General features: G+C 39.5%; 1 protein-coding gene across 4 annotated transcripts in view; it reads right to left on the minus strand.

Moving 5' to 3' along the window:
• Positions 1-440: 440 nt before the first annotated feature.
• ALDH1L2 (aldehyde dehydrogenase 1 family member L2) overlaps positions 441-14,718 on the minus strand; it is a 64,617-nt gene continuing 50,339 nt past the window's right edge. For all 4 annotated transcript variants that reach the window (XM_054444318.2, XM_063646651.1, XM_054444317.2 and 1 more), the window contains 4 exons: positions 12,413-12,578; positions 10,989-11,094; positions 7,200-7,399; positions 441-5,143 (listed from right to left, as the gene is read on the minus strand). In XM_054444318.2, the coding sequence (XP_054300293.1) occupies positions 5,088-5,143; positions 7,200-7,399; positions 10,989-11,094; positions 12,413-12,578 (528 nt within the window). In that variant the 3' untranslated portion in view covers positions 441-5,087. The remainder of the gene's footprint in view (positions 5,144-7,199; positions 7,400-10,988; positions 11,095-12,412; positions 12,579-14,718) is intronic.

Below are 14,718 nucleotides of genomic sequence, written 5' to 3' on the forward strand. Positions count from 1 at the left end.
ATGGAGCCAGCTCTTGAGGGTAAAGTGAGCACACCACAGATAGCAGACAAGAGCAAAGAACATTATAGAGTCACTGCGTCAAATAACCTGTATACTGCACTATTGCTGGGCTCTGTTTTTGGTGGCAGAATAAATTTCCTTATTTTTTTTAAAAAAAAGGCTATCACCTTATGAGATATGCTTATATTGACTTCACAGCTGAGAAAATTGGCATAGAGATACTAAGTGCATAACTTGTAATACACAATGTTGGCAAAGATGTGGGAAAATTGTTGGTGGGATTATTGATTCAGGAATTCCACTTCCAGGTATTTGTTCTAATTACATAAGTATAGCTTTGGTCATAAATTTTATATAAGATTTTTTGTGACATTTAAAATAGCAAAAAGCAAATCTAAATGTCCAACAATAGACAATATGTTGAATTAAAGCCACTGAAATATGCAGAATTGTGTTTATTGACATAGATGCTTATGATATATTGTTAATTGAAAAAGCAGGTAACAAATTAATATACAGTATTATGTTAATTATGTAAAAAAAGTATACATATTCATAGAAAAAGTTTGGCACAATCTCAGATATCATCTGTAGGCTATTTCTGTTTGAAAATAACCAAATAGATTTTTGGGTTGACTCAACAAATTATGGTTGAGTCAATCTTACTTTCCTATTTTATAAATTTTTTTTCTACATCATTGGGTATTTAATCATTTTAAAAATCTACTCAGGCATCATTTGCGTAATAGTAATAATAATTTAATCCCCCTTATTTTTCATGTCTCATGCCTTATCCATCATCCCTCATATCCTACTCTTAGCCCAGATTTTCCTTGACAGCTTTATATTCTTGGAGGGCAGGTATGGGGAACCAAATTTGTTTCCTTACCCTAGCTCTAGCTACTTCCACAAAAGCTTTTATAGATAATGTCCATTTTGCTTATTATTATTATTATTTTTAGTTTAATCAATACTTAATATGTGCCCACAGCTCACTACCCAGGCCCTGATTTAGGCATTAGGAGTAAAAACTATCTCAACTTAGTTAAAACCACCAGATTCATTGCTTGAAAACCTGTTCTGCCACTTAATAGCTGTGTGATTTGAGCAGGTTACTTAACCTCCCCATTTGAAAGCAAACATTTATTGAGCTCCTGTTACATATTAGGACTGGAGATACAGTATTAAAACAAGTACCTGTTCATGAAACTTACATTCTAATGGGAAAAGATCATTGATTAATATACAACAGGTAGTGATAAGTGCTATGAAAATAATGCACTTATAAAAAGAATAAAGAATGACAGCAGATGGGGTGTGAATGTGGGGGCATATGGCTTATTTTAGAAAGCATAGTCAGGGAATGTGTCTCTCATCAGATGATATTTGAGGAGAGACCTGCAGGAAGTGAGCCAGCCAGCCATGAGGTTGTGTATGGACAAGAGTTGTAGGATGAGGCAGTGGTGTGCTAGTGCTGGCTTGCATTTGTTCTGATGGCAGGCATCTCTTCCCAAACTCTGTATTCAGTGAAGGCAAATTAGTGGCTCAAAAATAGCCTTGATGAGAGTATTTACACACAGATACCTGCAAATGCTACAAATTAGGGTTTTCTCCCCCGCACCGGAGAACTACTTGTTAAGTATTTTACCAGCATACCCCTGGGAAGAGGAAGAGTAAGGACAGAGGCCCTGAGGCAGGAGCAGGCTTGTTCTGTTGAGGAAGTCAAGGCAGTCAGGATGGTGGAACAGAATGAGAGGGAAATTGACAGGAGATGAGGTCAGAGGTAGCCAGGAGCAAGATCAGTAGGCCAGGTAAATACGTTGGACTTTGGTCTACCTGAAATGGGGGCCATTGAAAGGTTTTAAACAGAGGAGTGACACTGTCTGACTTAAGCTTTGAACAAGACCACACAAGAGAGGAATCCAGAAGACCAGTTGGGAGACGAGCAAAGTTGTAGGAAAGAGGTAACAGGCCAGGTGCAGTGGTTCATGCCTGTAATCCCAGCACTTTGGGAGGCGGAGGCAGGTGGATCACTTGAGGTCAGGAGTTCGAGACCAGCCTGGCCAACATGGCGAAACCCCGTCTCTACTTAGCCAGGCGTAGTGGCACACGCCTGTAATCCCAGCTACTTGGAAGGCTAAGGCATGAGAATCACTTGAACCCAAGAGGCAGAGGTTGCAGTGAGCCAAGATTGCACCACTGCACTGCAGCCTGGGCAACAAGAGCAAAACTCTTTCTCAAAAAAAAGAAAAAAAAAAAGTAATGATGGCTTAGGGGTAGAGGTAGTAAGAAAAGCACCTTGATTTCTTCATATTTTTCAGACATTGTGAAGATTAAATAACATTTAAAATATGCTTAGCCTAAGGTCTTTCATACAGGAGGCCCTCAATAAATGGTAGCTGTCATATCGTATTATTATTGACAGAAGGCCCATACTGGAGTTGGGGAGGGTTGTTCATATCTAATTAAGAAGGCTAGTAATTTTAGTACAAGTGGTAAGTGCTATATTTGAGACAGGTGGGAATGTTGACGAGAAACAGCCCAGCCAGGGGTAGGAAGGTCCAGGAAGGGTGTTAGAGCAAAAGGGGACAGCTTTAGCAAACGCATGGGGATGGGGAATTAGAAGGAAAGTGGAACTGCTTAAAGTGTCCACACCTCCCGATTCAGGTGATAATAAGATCACAGCTTCATCCTTAGCATTATTAGCAAAATAATCTGTGATCTAAAGCAACAGAGATGATTTTATTACTCTGTGTGTTAAGTAAACCGCCCAGCAGGCTGGGGATCGTGATGTTCCAATTCCAGTTCACTTGGTAACTTTATGTATTATACAGATCCTTTGATTCCGATCAGCCAGATCTAAAAATGTAAGCTGGTAAGAAATGTTTAAAACTTGCTATGGAGAAAGGAGTTCTTAATCTGGGCCCCAAGCATGGCCTTTGGGAGGTTTGTGAACCCCTTGAAGATATTTGCAGAATTGTGTGTGTGCACATGAATTTGGGGGTAGAAGCGGGACACAGGGAGTGTTCATAGCTTTTATCAGATTCCCAAAGAGTTTTGCAGCCCAGAGAATATTTAAAACACTGCTACTGAGATGAATATTAGAGGGTAAAGTAAAATCAGTCTAGAAGAACAGGCATGTTTTTGTCTGCCATTCCATCTGTCATTAAAATAATTTGATTAAATCATATTCTAAATCACATGAAATCAGTTAAAACATTTCACTTACAAGTGATTACTTATAAAAAGGCTTTTGTCACTTTTATTCAAATATGAACTGTCATTTTGGGCCCAGTGAATATTCATTCCAACTTAAAATTTCAGCTGTGCCAAACTCTGGGATGGTAAATGAGCTATAGTATAATCAAAAGTGCTTCCAGGCCAAATTCGCTCTATTTATCATGCTGGGATCAAACCTGCTATTCTTCCCTTTGAAAATGTTCTCTGCCTCTGATTTTGTTGTTTAGTTTTTATTGACTCCCTACAATCCCTCATGTTATTCTGCCAAGTCTCCAAAATGACAAATATTCCCTAAGGCTTCTTCAAAGCCAAAGAAAAAGGAATGTTTACTGAAATTTTATTTTTAAAGGAGGATTAATAGAATTTAACTTTCTGGCTGTCTTCTGAAGACTCATGTGATTCAGAAATTTGCCGCCTTCTAGTCACACATAGATGGTGAAAATTTACTCACCTGACTACTTCTGTCTGCCAATGGGAAATGGGCTGTTAATAGTTTCCATTTCTTCAATGCTATGATCCAAACGCCTTGTTAAGTGCATTATGTATATTATCTCACTGAATCCTTGCAACACCTACTGAGATAGAGATTTGATTCTCATTTTATAGATACTCAACCTAGGCTCTGAGATATTAGATTACTATCTTGCCCAAGATCACACAGCCAGTGAGCAGCAGAACCAATAGGTGGAAAAATGGAAAGTAAGACGTCCCATGAAGGACGAGCGAGCTGCCCAAAGAAAAGCACCCCTTTTCCTTGTACTATTGCCATTTTTCATTGTGTGGCATTTTTCAGTGCTGCTGTATCAGGCATTGTGTCAGAACAATGGATGAGAAAAATATCTAGGAATTGATGATTGAAAAGGGTTGTGGGAAATGAATTCATCTAGTTAATTAAACTATCTCAATATCTTTTAAGAATAATGACGGAGGAAATCAGAGCTAAATTTGAGTACTTACCATGAGCAAAGCATTAATGTGAGGTGCTTTACTTACATTATTGCAATGAATTCTCCTATTAAGGGTCCTGAGGAAGGCATTTACTATCCCTGTTTTAGACAGAGGGAAGCAGAGGCTCAGAGGAGTTGTGAGAGTTTCCCAAAGTCACATAGATAGTAAGATGGTATGATACGACCAGGATCAGCCTTCTACTATACCATACGTAAAATTCGCTTCAAAAGCTATTTACTAAAATTTAAACTATGTGGGGGCCAGCCATCATGTCATTAAATTCTGTATACTCCTCAGAACATAATATAGTACCTGGTACCTAGTAGGTACTCAAGATATTATGTTTCTAGGTTGATCACCCATCACAGTGGGTTAAAAAATGGAACATCAAAGGCACAAAGATGTATCTTATTTCCAAATACTAAAAAAGAACTACCTTCACATTCCTTACAGGTTATACTGTTCCTTAGAAGAAGACTTATAGAAAATCTTTTTAATAACCCCCTATGTATAGTTCAGAGGTTAAAAACCTGTACATATTATACAAAGTTTCCAATAAATGCACCTTGTGTATTATAACTGCGCATGGTACTGACATCTTCAAGATGGAAACCATGAATAGATGTGTCTAGGTAGGGGAAAAGCAGCTTGGTATTTTAGAAATACGTATGATATACAACATAGTCAAAATGCAACAACTCCAAATCACTGGAAGGTGTATTAGAAAATATTCAGGCACATGTGCAAATGCTTTAACATGGCCTGGCCCTCTTCATGGTCCATCTGTGTATTTTTTGGTTTGTGGCTGACACCTCCTGCCTCAACACACCCAATCTTCTTAAGTGTGTCCAGAGTTGAAAAGGGCTGTCTGTCAAGGCTTTCCTGATGATGGTGTTGCTCTAATATTCCAGCGTCACCGTCTTGGTTTTGAGATATTCATTTAGAGCTTCCTCACCTAGGGAAGAGAAAAGCAGTTGACGGACCACATTCAAAGGCAGACATGTGATGTCTTCAGACCTTCAGATATAGGTATACGTAGGTGTCCAGGTCACTAAGTAAATGGAATGTGGCCTAAGCCAGTGCTTCTCACACTTTGAAGTTCATACTAACCATCTGAAGACTCTGTTAAGTTGCAGATCCTGATCTGATTAAGTCTGGTGTGGGCCCAGAGGTTATGTGTTTCTAACCATTCCCTGATGATGCTGATGCTAGTGGTCCATGGACCACACTTTGAATAGTAACAGCCCAGACCAGCTACCAGGCCTTCTAAGGAGCAGAGAGTGTTGGCTGGTCAGCTTCAAACCAAAACCCTTCTCTTTTATTTCCCTACTTGATGACAGACTCTGCCTTTTTGTCCATTTAAGCTAAACAGAAGTAACCAGGATACTGTCCTCTAGATTATATTAATTAAAGCAGAACTGAGCACAGGAAAGTTTGAGATCATTTGGTTTAATCTTATTTTAAAGATAAGGAAAATTCAGTTTATATTGTTTGTTAGAAACACAGGGGAACCTGTCTAGGCAAAAATAAATAGGTCTGCCTTTCTTTGACTGTTTCTATTTTGAGCTAGTACCGTCATCAGTCTCTACAGAGGTTAAAGGGCACTGAATACCATGGGAAAACTAATGAGTGCGTGATTCTGGAAGTTGAGCTAAAACAAGGGCTGTCAACTTTGTCCCCACATTAGAATCACTCAGGGAGCTTTTAAGACTCCTGACCCCAGATCACACCCCAGACCAATTAGATCAGTATCTGTATTTTTTGAAGCTCCCAGGTGATTTGAATCCACTGTGCAGCTAAGGTTGACAACCACTGGGCTAAGGGGTTTTAAAATTGGGGGAGGAAGAAACTATTAGAAAAACTGTAGTAGTTTATAGTAAAACAGACCTGAAGCTGGTCAAATACACTCTCTTAAAAGACGGGTGAAACAGGGATGCCTCACTTTCTAATAATAAGTTCCCTAAGAAAGCCTCCTACCGTGATTTGGATTCAGGCATGAAAACCAGATTAAAGACATGGAAAAGTGGTGGGGGGAAAGCCCTTACCTTCACCCAATGGAATTTAAAATGAGAACTACTTTTACTGCTGCAAATACAGTGCCAAAGTCATTAGTAAAGAGAAAATGTAAAAAAAAAAAAAACTCCAAATGAACTAAACTTATATTTGCAGACTGTAATTTCAGTAAATCACAAACATTTCAGTTTTTGAAACAACATACCAGACTGAGGGGAATAAGAGATGCGCTCCACAGCCAGACCGCCTGCCTTTGAATTCTGTCTTGCCAGTGCCTGGCTCTGTGACTTGAGGCAACTCACCCAGCCTCTCTGAGCCCCATTGTCCTGTTCTGTACAATAAGATAATAATAGTACCTATTCCTCTGAGCGCATGTGAGAATTGCTTTTGCTTATAAAGGCTAAGTAGAATGGGGCCTGGCATGTGTTTAGCACTGAAAGTAAGCTATTGCTTGAAAGGTGTTAGTGTCACTGCTCACAGTGAATTACATTTTGGGCTTTTTACAAACTCTTAAGTCTCATTGCTCAGACTCCCAAAAACCGTGCCAATTGCAGGGTTTTTTCAGTGTTGACTCTGAAAGCCTGCCAAGAAGCTCCAAGACAGGATTTATTCTTGGAGCTCGCTGGTTATTGCTCTCCACCCATTTGCCTCTCTTGGTTCCATTTAGTCTCGTGACAGCTAACCCAAGTTCGTGCCGAATGTCAGATTAAACACCAAACATATTTCAGCTAAAGTATATTGTTGCAATTTCTTTTTCCTTTCAAACATTAATCTTTTGAAAAGAAATATCTTTCCGCACAATGTGTGTACTTTTCTGTATGTATGGTATATTCAATGGAAATGTTTAATATTTTAAAAAATGAGTGCTCTTCTAAACCCAGATCTAACTGCCATGTAGGAAATGCCCCTCAAAATCACACACAAGTCATGAAACATAGAGCAGATTTTTTTGTGATGTGACAACAAAGGGAATGTGAAGCAGAAAAGTAAAGCCATACCTAAGTCTTTTCCAAAGCCAGATTGTTTAACTCCGCCAAATGGGGCCGCCACATCTGTCTTGTTGTATGTGTTAATAAAAACAGTTCCTGCTTCCAGTTTTTCACTCACATACATAGCTTTGTTTATGTCTCTTGTAAAAACCCCTGAGGCCAAACCAAACTCTGTATTATTTGCTCGCTGCAACACTCCATCGACGTCCCTGTGTTTTTAGGAAGACATAAAACTTCATTAAATGTAAAACAAAAGACTCATTTTATATTCTGAAAATTTTCTTATCTATGCTAGAAACAGGAAAACATTACTGCCATCTGCTTAAACGTTTTTGTTGTTGTTGTTGTTTTTTTAGAGACCAAGTATTGCTCTGTCACCGAGGCTGCAGTGCAGTGGCACAATCATAGCTCACTGCAGCCTCCATCTCCTTGGGCTCAAGTGATCCTCTCACCTCAGCCTCCCAAATAGCGGGGACTACAGGCATGTGCCGCCATGCTCAGCTAATTTTTAAAAAAATTTTTTTGTAGAGACAGCATCTCCCTGTGTTGCCCAGGCTGATCTCAAACTCCTGGCATCAAACTATCCCCCAACCTTGCCCTTGCAAAGTGTTGGGATTACAGGTGTGAGCCACTGCGCCCAGCCTGATTAAATTTTTATAAATGAAAATATCAGGCTCACACCAAAAGAAAGTCCCAAAAAAATATTACTAGTATTACATTTTTCATATATATCATGCAACACCTTTCAAAATATGACCCAAAGTCATATATTCAATCTTCTTCAGTGGTTCTCATTCATGATGTCCCACTCCCTCCCCTCTCCCATGCTCCCACTTCTAGATAGATTTTCAGAGTGTCCTCCCTATTTCCTTCCATCCCTTCCGCTTTTGCACACAAGGTTCAAGCCTCCTTCAGTGCCTGAAGCCGTTTCAGATCCCACCAGTGCCACTGTCGAGGTGGGAGAGTAGGGTGGTTCTATGAGAGGGCTCTGCAGCCAGACTGCCTGGTGACCTTGGGTAAATGACTCCATCTCCCCACGCCTTCATTTATTATTGTGAACCATGGAAATAATAATAGAAGGACCTGTCTAGTTGTCATGAGGATGAAATGAACAAATCATGCCTGGAACACAATCAATGTTCAATAAAAGCCAGCTATCATCAGGTAGCACATATTTTTCCAAACTTAATATTTTGGTAGAACCAACTATATACTGCTGACTTAACTCTTCCTGTAGGTAATGGTTCACTCTCCATAAATTGGAAGATAAAAGCTCCCTGAGGGCAGGGATAACTTTATGTCTCATATACCTCTTTATGCTATGGTGTTGCATTGTCAAATGAGAGTGAATGGGATTACATGTGCTTATTCAACAAAATAGGTCCCGTGATTTCCCTGCCTTTTGACTTAGTTTGTATACACAACTAAACTAGGTTGTGTAGGTGAAGACATGAACCTACTCTTTTCTCAGTTGAGTTCTAATGTGCCTGTCATAGTGTATGTCACCTTCTTCTAGTGTGATCCTAATGCTTAAAAACGCACACATCTTCTACCACATGGCCAGCAAATACAAGCCAGGTTGTTGTTGTTGTTTTTCTTTTTGAGATGGAGTCTCACTCTATCACCCAGGCTGGAGGGCAGTGGTGCAATCTCGGCTCACTGCAACCTTCGCCTCCCAGGTTCAAGCAATTCTCCTGCCTCAGCCTCCCGAGTAGCTGAGATTACAGGTGCATGCCACCACACCCAGATAATATTTGTATTTTTAGTAGAGATTTTGTATTTCACCATGTTGGCCAGGCTGGTCTCGAACTCCTGACCTCAAGTGATCTGCCTGCCTTGGCCTTCCAAAGTGCTGGGATTACAGGCATGAGCCACTGCGACTGGCCAAGCCAGGTATTTCATCTGGTGCTCCAGCAAAGACACAGGATCTGTGCCAAAACTGGAGGAAAAATTCATGCTGAATTTATTGAGACAGCACAGGTTTCAGTGTAGTGCCTTATGAAGGGATTTTCAAAGGCATCTTGACTATCCAAAATTTTAAACTTGCACAAGAAATCTGGAACCTAACCTGGAGTGAACTTGGACTCTACTAAAACTCTCACACTTCTTGATGCATTGCACATGGTAGGGACCCAAATATTTATAAAATGGACTAGAGGGAGAAAGATGGTTTTATGCCATTTCTCATTGAGGACTATCAAGATATCACCATAGCTCCATAGCACATTGTTTACATCTACAGCAGTGACAAGCATATATTGATGGCAGCAGCAACAGCAAATACTTGACTTAGTAATACTCAGAATGACCTAAGGAGGTACACATTGTTACCAAACCATACTCTGTATTATTTGCTCACTGCAATGCTCTATCGATGTCCCTATGTTTTTAGGAAGACATAAAACTTCATTAAATGTAAAGCAAAAGATTCATTTTATGTTCTGAAAATCTTCCCATCTATGCTAGAAACAGGAAAACATTACTGCCATCTGCTTAAATTTTTTTTTTTTTTTTTTAGAGACCAGCCATTGCTCTGTCGCCTAGGCTGCAGTGCAGTGACACAATCACAGTTCACTGCAGCCTCCATCTCCTTGGGCTCAAGTGATCCTCCCACCTCAGCCTCCCAAGTAGCTGGGACTACAGACACATGCCACCATGCCCAGCTAATTTTTTAAAAAAATTTTTGTAGAGACAGGGTCTTCCTTTGTTGTCCAGGCTGATCTCAAACTCCTGGCCTCAAGCTATCCCCCAACCTTGGCCTTGCAAAGTGTTGGGATTACAGGCATGAGGTGCAGAGTGGTTAAGTAACTGGCCCAAGCTCAGAGGGTTAGTGAGGGGAGAGGAGGCAGAGTTGGTCCTCTGACCCACTGCACCATCCTGCCTCTGACCCTCTGTGGACTGTCATCTCTGTCTGTCTCCCCTGTTAGATAATAAACTCCTTAAGGACAGGGGCTGTGACTTACCCATGTTACAGTAGATTCCCTCAAACCTGACTTCTAATGTCTGCACGTTTAACAACATCACCATGGGAGAACGTATAATGAGAAATGGCATAGCACGCATCTTTGGATGGATATATCAAAGGTTACTCACTACACCTTATAGTCCCCTGAAGTCTTTTGTACTATATCTATTAAAGACTGAGAAAGTCTAGTCTTTATTTTTTTTCAAGTTCTCATTGGCTGAAATAAATCTAAAGCCATTCTGAAGAATTTTGTGCAGTATACCATGAGACCCCATTCTATTAAGTATTGTTTTATGAGCTCAGTTACCACTTGGTCCTCTTCGATAAGCTGAAATCTTTGCAAAGTTTCATGTAGTATCACAAACCAGCATGTCATTTACAGTTGATTATATGATGATTATGAACATTTCCATGAAAAGTTGAGTATCAAGCTTTGGGGGGCAAATCCCCTATAATAACAGCACTCTTTCTCTGGGGAAATAAGATTTCACAGATGCATACCCTAGGAATGTAAATGTGAAAACCAGTTTTGTTATTTCTCAGTTATTTACTTTGTTCCACAGACATCTCAAATGTCAAGTGCAGAAAAACTAAAATTTAATCAGCTAAAAGCCCATTATGTTGGCCATTAATTGAAGCTGAAAAGCAAAAATATACTATGATCTATGATGGTTAGCAAAAGTGTAACTTCTAATTATTTAATTAAGTTAATTATTCTTATGGTAGAAAATTACATGTTCATTAATCTTATGCTGTGTATATAGCACAGTGGCAAAGGGGAAAAATGACTTGTCTAGTCAAAACCTAAGTTAAATTGTGTCTGAAGAACCTACCCATTTTGGAATTTAGAAATGACCATAATAGGCCCAAAGGATTCCTCTTTGGCGAGGTACATGTAGTCTTCCACATCTGTGAACACAGTCGGCTCCATGAAAAAGCCTTTTTGGAAAAAACAAAGAAAAAAATGTCAACTATAGGTTATTTTCAATTAATAGTCCTCTCAATTACATGATAATTTTTTATTTCCCTCTGGCTCAGTAAAAGCAAGAAGAGTTGCATTTCTCTATTTGGTGTTGGCATGCCCAGGTTCTTATTTTTTAATGTCTTTATTATGAAAATGTCAAACCTATGTAAAAGAGAAAACAGTATAATGAATGGTAAAATAAATATCCATATTTTGCTGTATTTATATTTTCCTTATTGAAATATTTTAAAGCAAATTCCAGATATCATAATTTTAGCACTTCAGTATTTCAGTACAAATCTGTAAAAAATAAGGATATTTTCTTATATAACCACTATACAGTATCATGCTTAACAAAATTAGTAAGTATTCTTTATGCAGAGTTTATATTTTAATTTCCTTAATGTCTAGAAATTAGCTTTTTCGCAGTTGGTTTGTTCGAGTTAGGATTCAAATTCTTCTACACATTGTATCTGGTGTTTAGATTTCTTAAGGATCTTTTACTCTAAAACATTTCCCCATTTTGTCCTCCCCTTATTTTTTATTCCATCATCATGTTAAAGAGACTGGGTCAGCTGTTCTATACATTATCTTTCTTTCTGGTTAATCATTGCTTCCTTTGGATGATATTTGTTTCTCTATCTCTTGTATTTCTTTTTTTTCCCAATGACTTTTATTGTGGTAAAATACACATAACATAAAATTTACCATCGTACCCATCTTTAAGTGTACGGCTCAGTGTTATGAAATTCATAATATGCAACCTTCACCACCATCCACTTTCATAACTGTTTTCAGCTTATAAAACTGAAACTCTATACTCACTAAAAAATAACTTCCTGTTCTTTCCTCCCTCCCTACTGCAGTTCTTATGAACAGAAAGCTTGGCTTAAAGGCATAATTAGATTCAGCTTAAGCTTTTTTTGGCAGGAACACTTCATAGGTGATACTGTGTATTACAGGTTTTATTCCATCAGGAGACACATATTATCCAGTTGTCTCTCCTTTTGTTTTGTTTTGTTTGAGACAGAGTCTCACTCTGTTGCCCAGGTTGGAGTGCAGTGGCTTGGTCTCAGCTCACTGCAGCTTCCTCCGCTCACTTTAACCTGCCTCCTAGGTTAAAGTGATTCTTGTGCCTCAGCCTCCCCAGTAGCAGGTGTGCACCACCACACTGGGCTAATTTTTGGTAGAGATGGAGTTTCACCATGTTGGCCAGGCTGGTCTTAAGCTGTCGCTGTCCATTCCAACTGAAGAAGGCGGGCACCCAGTAAACTCCCACAGAGGTGATCTTACCTGGCCTTTGGACTTGTCTTCCCCCGTACACCAAAGTAGCCCCCTCTTTCACTCCAGTTTCACAGTATTGCAGCAGCTTTTCCAGATGGGCCTTATGATTTTGGGGCCCATGATCAGTGGATCTGTCAAGTGGATCACCAATTTTCATCTTTTTAATTTCTTCTACCTGTATGTTAGCCAGTCCATAAAAACACAATTCACTGTTAATAATAATGGAGTTTCTACCATGTGGTAGGTGTTATACTAAGGTGTTCATAGATGTATTGTCATTTAGTCTTTACAATAGCACCAGGGGTAGGTGGTTGTTTTTTTTTTTTTTTTTTTCCTTTTTGGAGAAGGGGTCTTACTCTCGTCCATGCTGGATCACAGTGGCATGGCACGGCTCACTGCAACCTCGAACTTCTTTTTTTTTTTTTTTTTTTTTTTGAGGTGGAGTCTCATTTTGTTGCCCAGGCTGGAGTGCAATGGTGTGATCTCGGCTCACTGCAACCTCTGCCTCCCGGGTTCAAGCTGTTCTCCTGTCTCAGCCTCCTGAGTAGCTGGGATTACAGGTGCCTGCCACTGCGTCCAGCTATTCTCATGTCTCAGCCTCCCAAGTAGCTGGGATTACAGGTGCCTGCCACCGCGCTCGGCTAATTTTTTTATTTTTAGTAGAGATGGGGTTTCTCCATGTTGGTCAGGTTGGTCTTGAACTCCTGACCTCAGGTGATCCACCCGCATCGGCCTCCCAAAGTGCTGGGATTACAGGCGTGAGCCACCGCACCCGGCTGCAACCTCGAACTTCTAAGCTCAAGTGATCCTCCTGCCTCAGCCTCTCAGAAGAAGAAACTGAGGCCTAGAGGGGTTAAGTAAGTGCACACAACCACTAAATACTGTAGACTTTTTTCCACTTGAAATCCCAAGTCCTTAACCACTATCTACTAGCACAATATAAGCTACATACACTATATGAAAATTATCCTAAATGTTAATCCATTAAGAATAGCAAACTAATGTTCTGAAATGTTTATTAATATCACATACTTACACTCTTCGTGGCAAAAGAATTTCTAAAATGGTCACATTGTTATCTTTTTTTTTCCTCCTCAAATGTGGCAGACTGCCCTTGTAAAATTCTCATGGTATAGCCATGCCAGATGACTCACTAGAATGCTCTGATGAAAAATAATCTTTACTGCACAAATTTCGTCACTGACATGTCCTTGTAATTATCTCTTCTACTCCTCAGTTATCTTAACCTACTTCTGCATCTTCTAATGTTAAGTCCAATTCTGGTAAGAAGAATGGGAGTTATCATAACCCAGCAGGTCCATGACTTTGAATTTAGGCCTGGCCATAATCTCTTAGTGCGTTCCCCAGGGTTCTGCACTGGATGAGAAGTTCTGAGTGGCCAGGGACCATGTCTGCCTTGTTCACCTTTATATTCCCAGCATGCAGTGTTTGGTACTAAGTAGGTGCTTGAGAAATGCTGCTGACGAATGAATACGAACAGCATGTTTGTAAATGTACTGATATAGCAAATCCTTGACATTTCTAGTCTCAGTGTTTGAAATTGCAACAACTTGTAGCTGATTGTGAAAGCCCATGACATGTAGCACTGCAGACTGTATTTTAGTGAGACACAAAATTAAATTACACTGTGACGTTCAGGAGGAGCCACTGCCTACCTGACTGCCCTCCATCTGCCTGTCTATATGACTTCCTTTTTACTCATTCTCATGAAGAAAGAATACCTTTGTTTTTTTTTTTGGTGGGTTGGGGTGTAGGGAATTGGCTCTGGGGAAAATACAGCTGGATGCTGGTTTTGCAAATATAAGCAAATTCATGATTAATACTACCTTCATAATGACATATTACAGTATAAGTTAGAGTTTATTTTAGCCACATAATTCATCCTAACACTCCTATAGACGACTTTTAGTCCCATATTTATGGAGTCATGATCAATGTCCTGGGGCTGTTTATTTATTTAGCTAGTTATTTTAGTGGAAGGATTTATATGCTATCATGTCAACTGCAATTGGGGATTCATGGTGTATCTCTCATAGTTTATTTAGAGATTTATAAAAATCTAGGAGCGTAACTCACAAGTGTCAAGGATCTGATATATTACAAATGTAGAGTAAGGTATCATAGCTCTTCAATATACTTTATCAGGTTTTTATATAAACCTCTAACTTTTTTACTATAAAAAAGGCATAAACACATGTGAAAGTAGACACATAATATAGTGAAACCCCATGTACTCATCACCCAGCTTCAACAACTACCAACTCCTGGCCAATTTATTCCCCTACTCATTTCCT

This window comes from Pongo pygmaeus, chromosome 10, assembly GCF_028885625.2.
Source record: "Pongo pygmaeus isolate AG05252 chromosome 10, NHGRI_mPonPyg2-v2.0_pri, whole genome shotgun sequence".
NCBI lineage: Eukaryota > Metazoa > Chordata > Mammalia > Primates > Hominidae > Pongo > Pongo pygmaeus.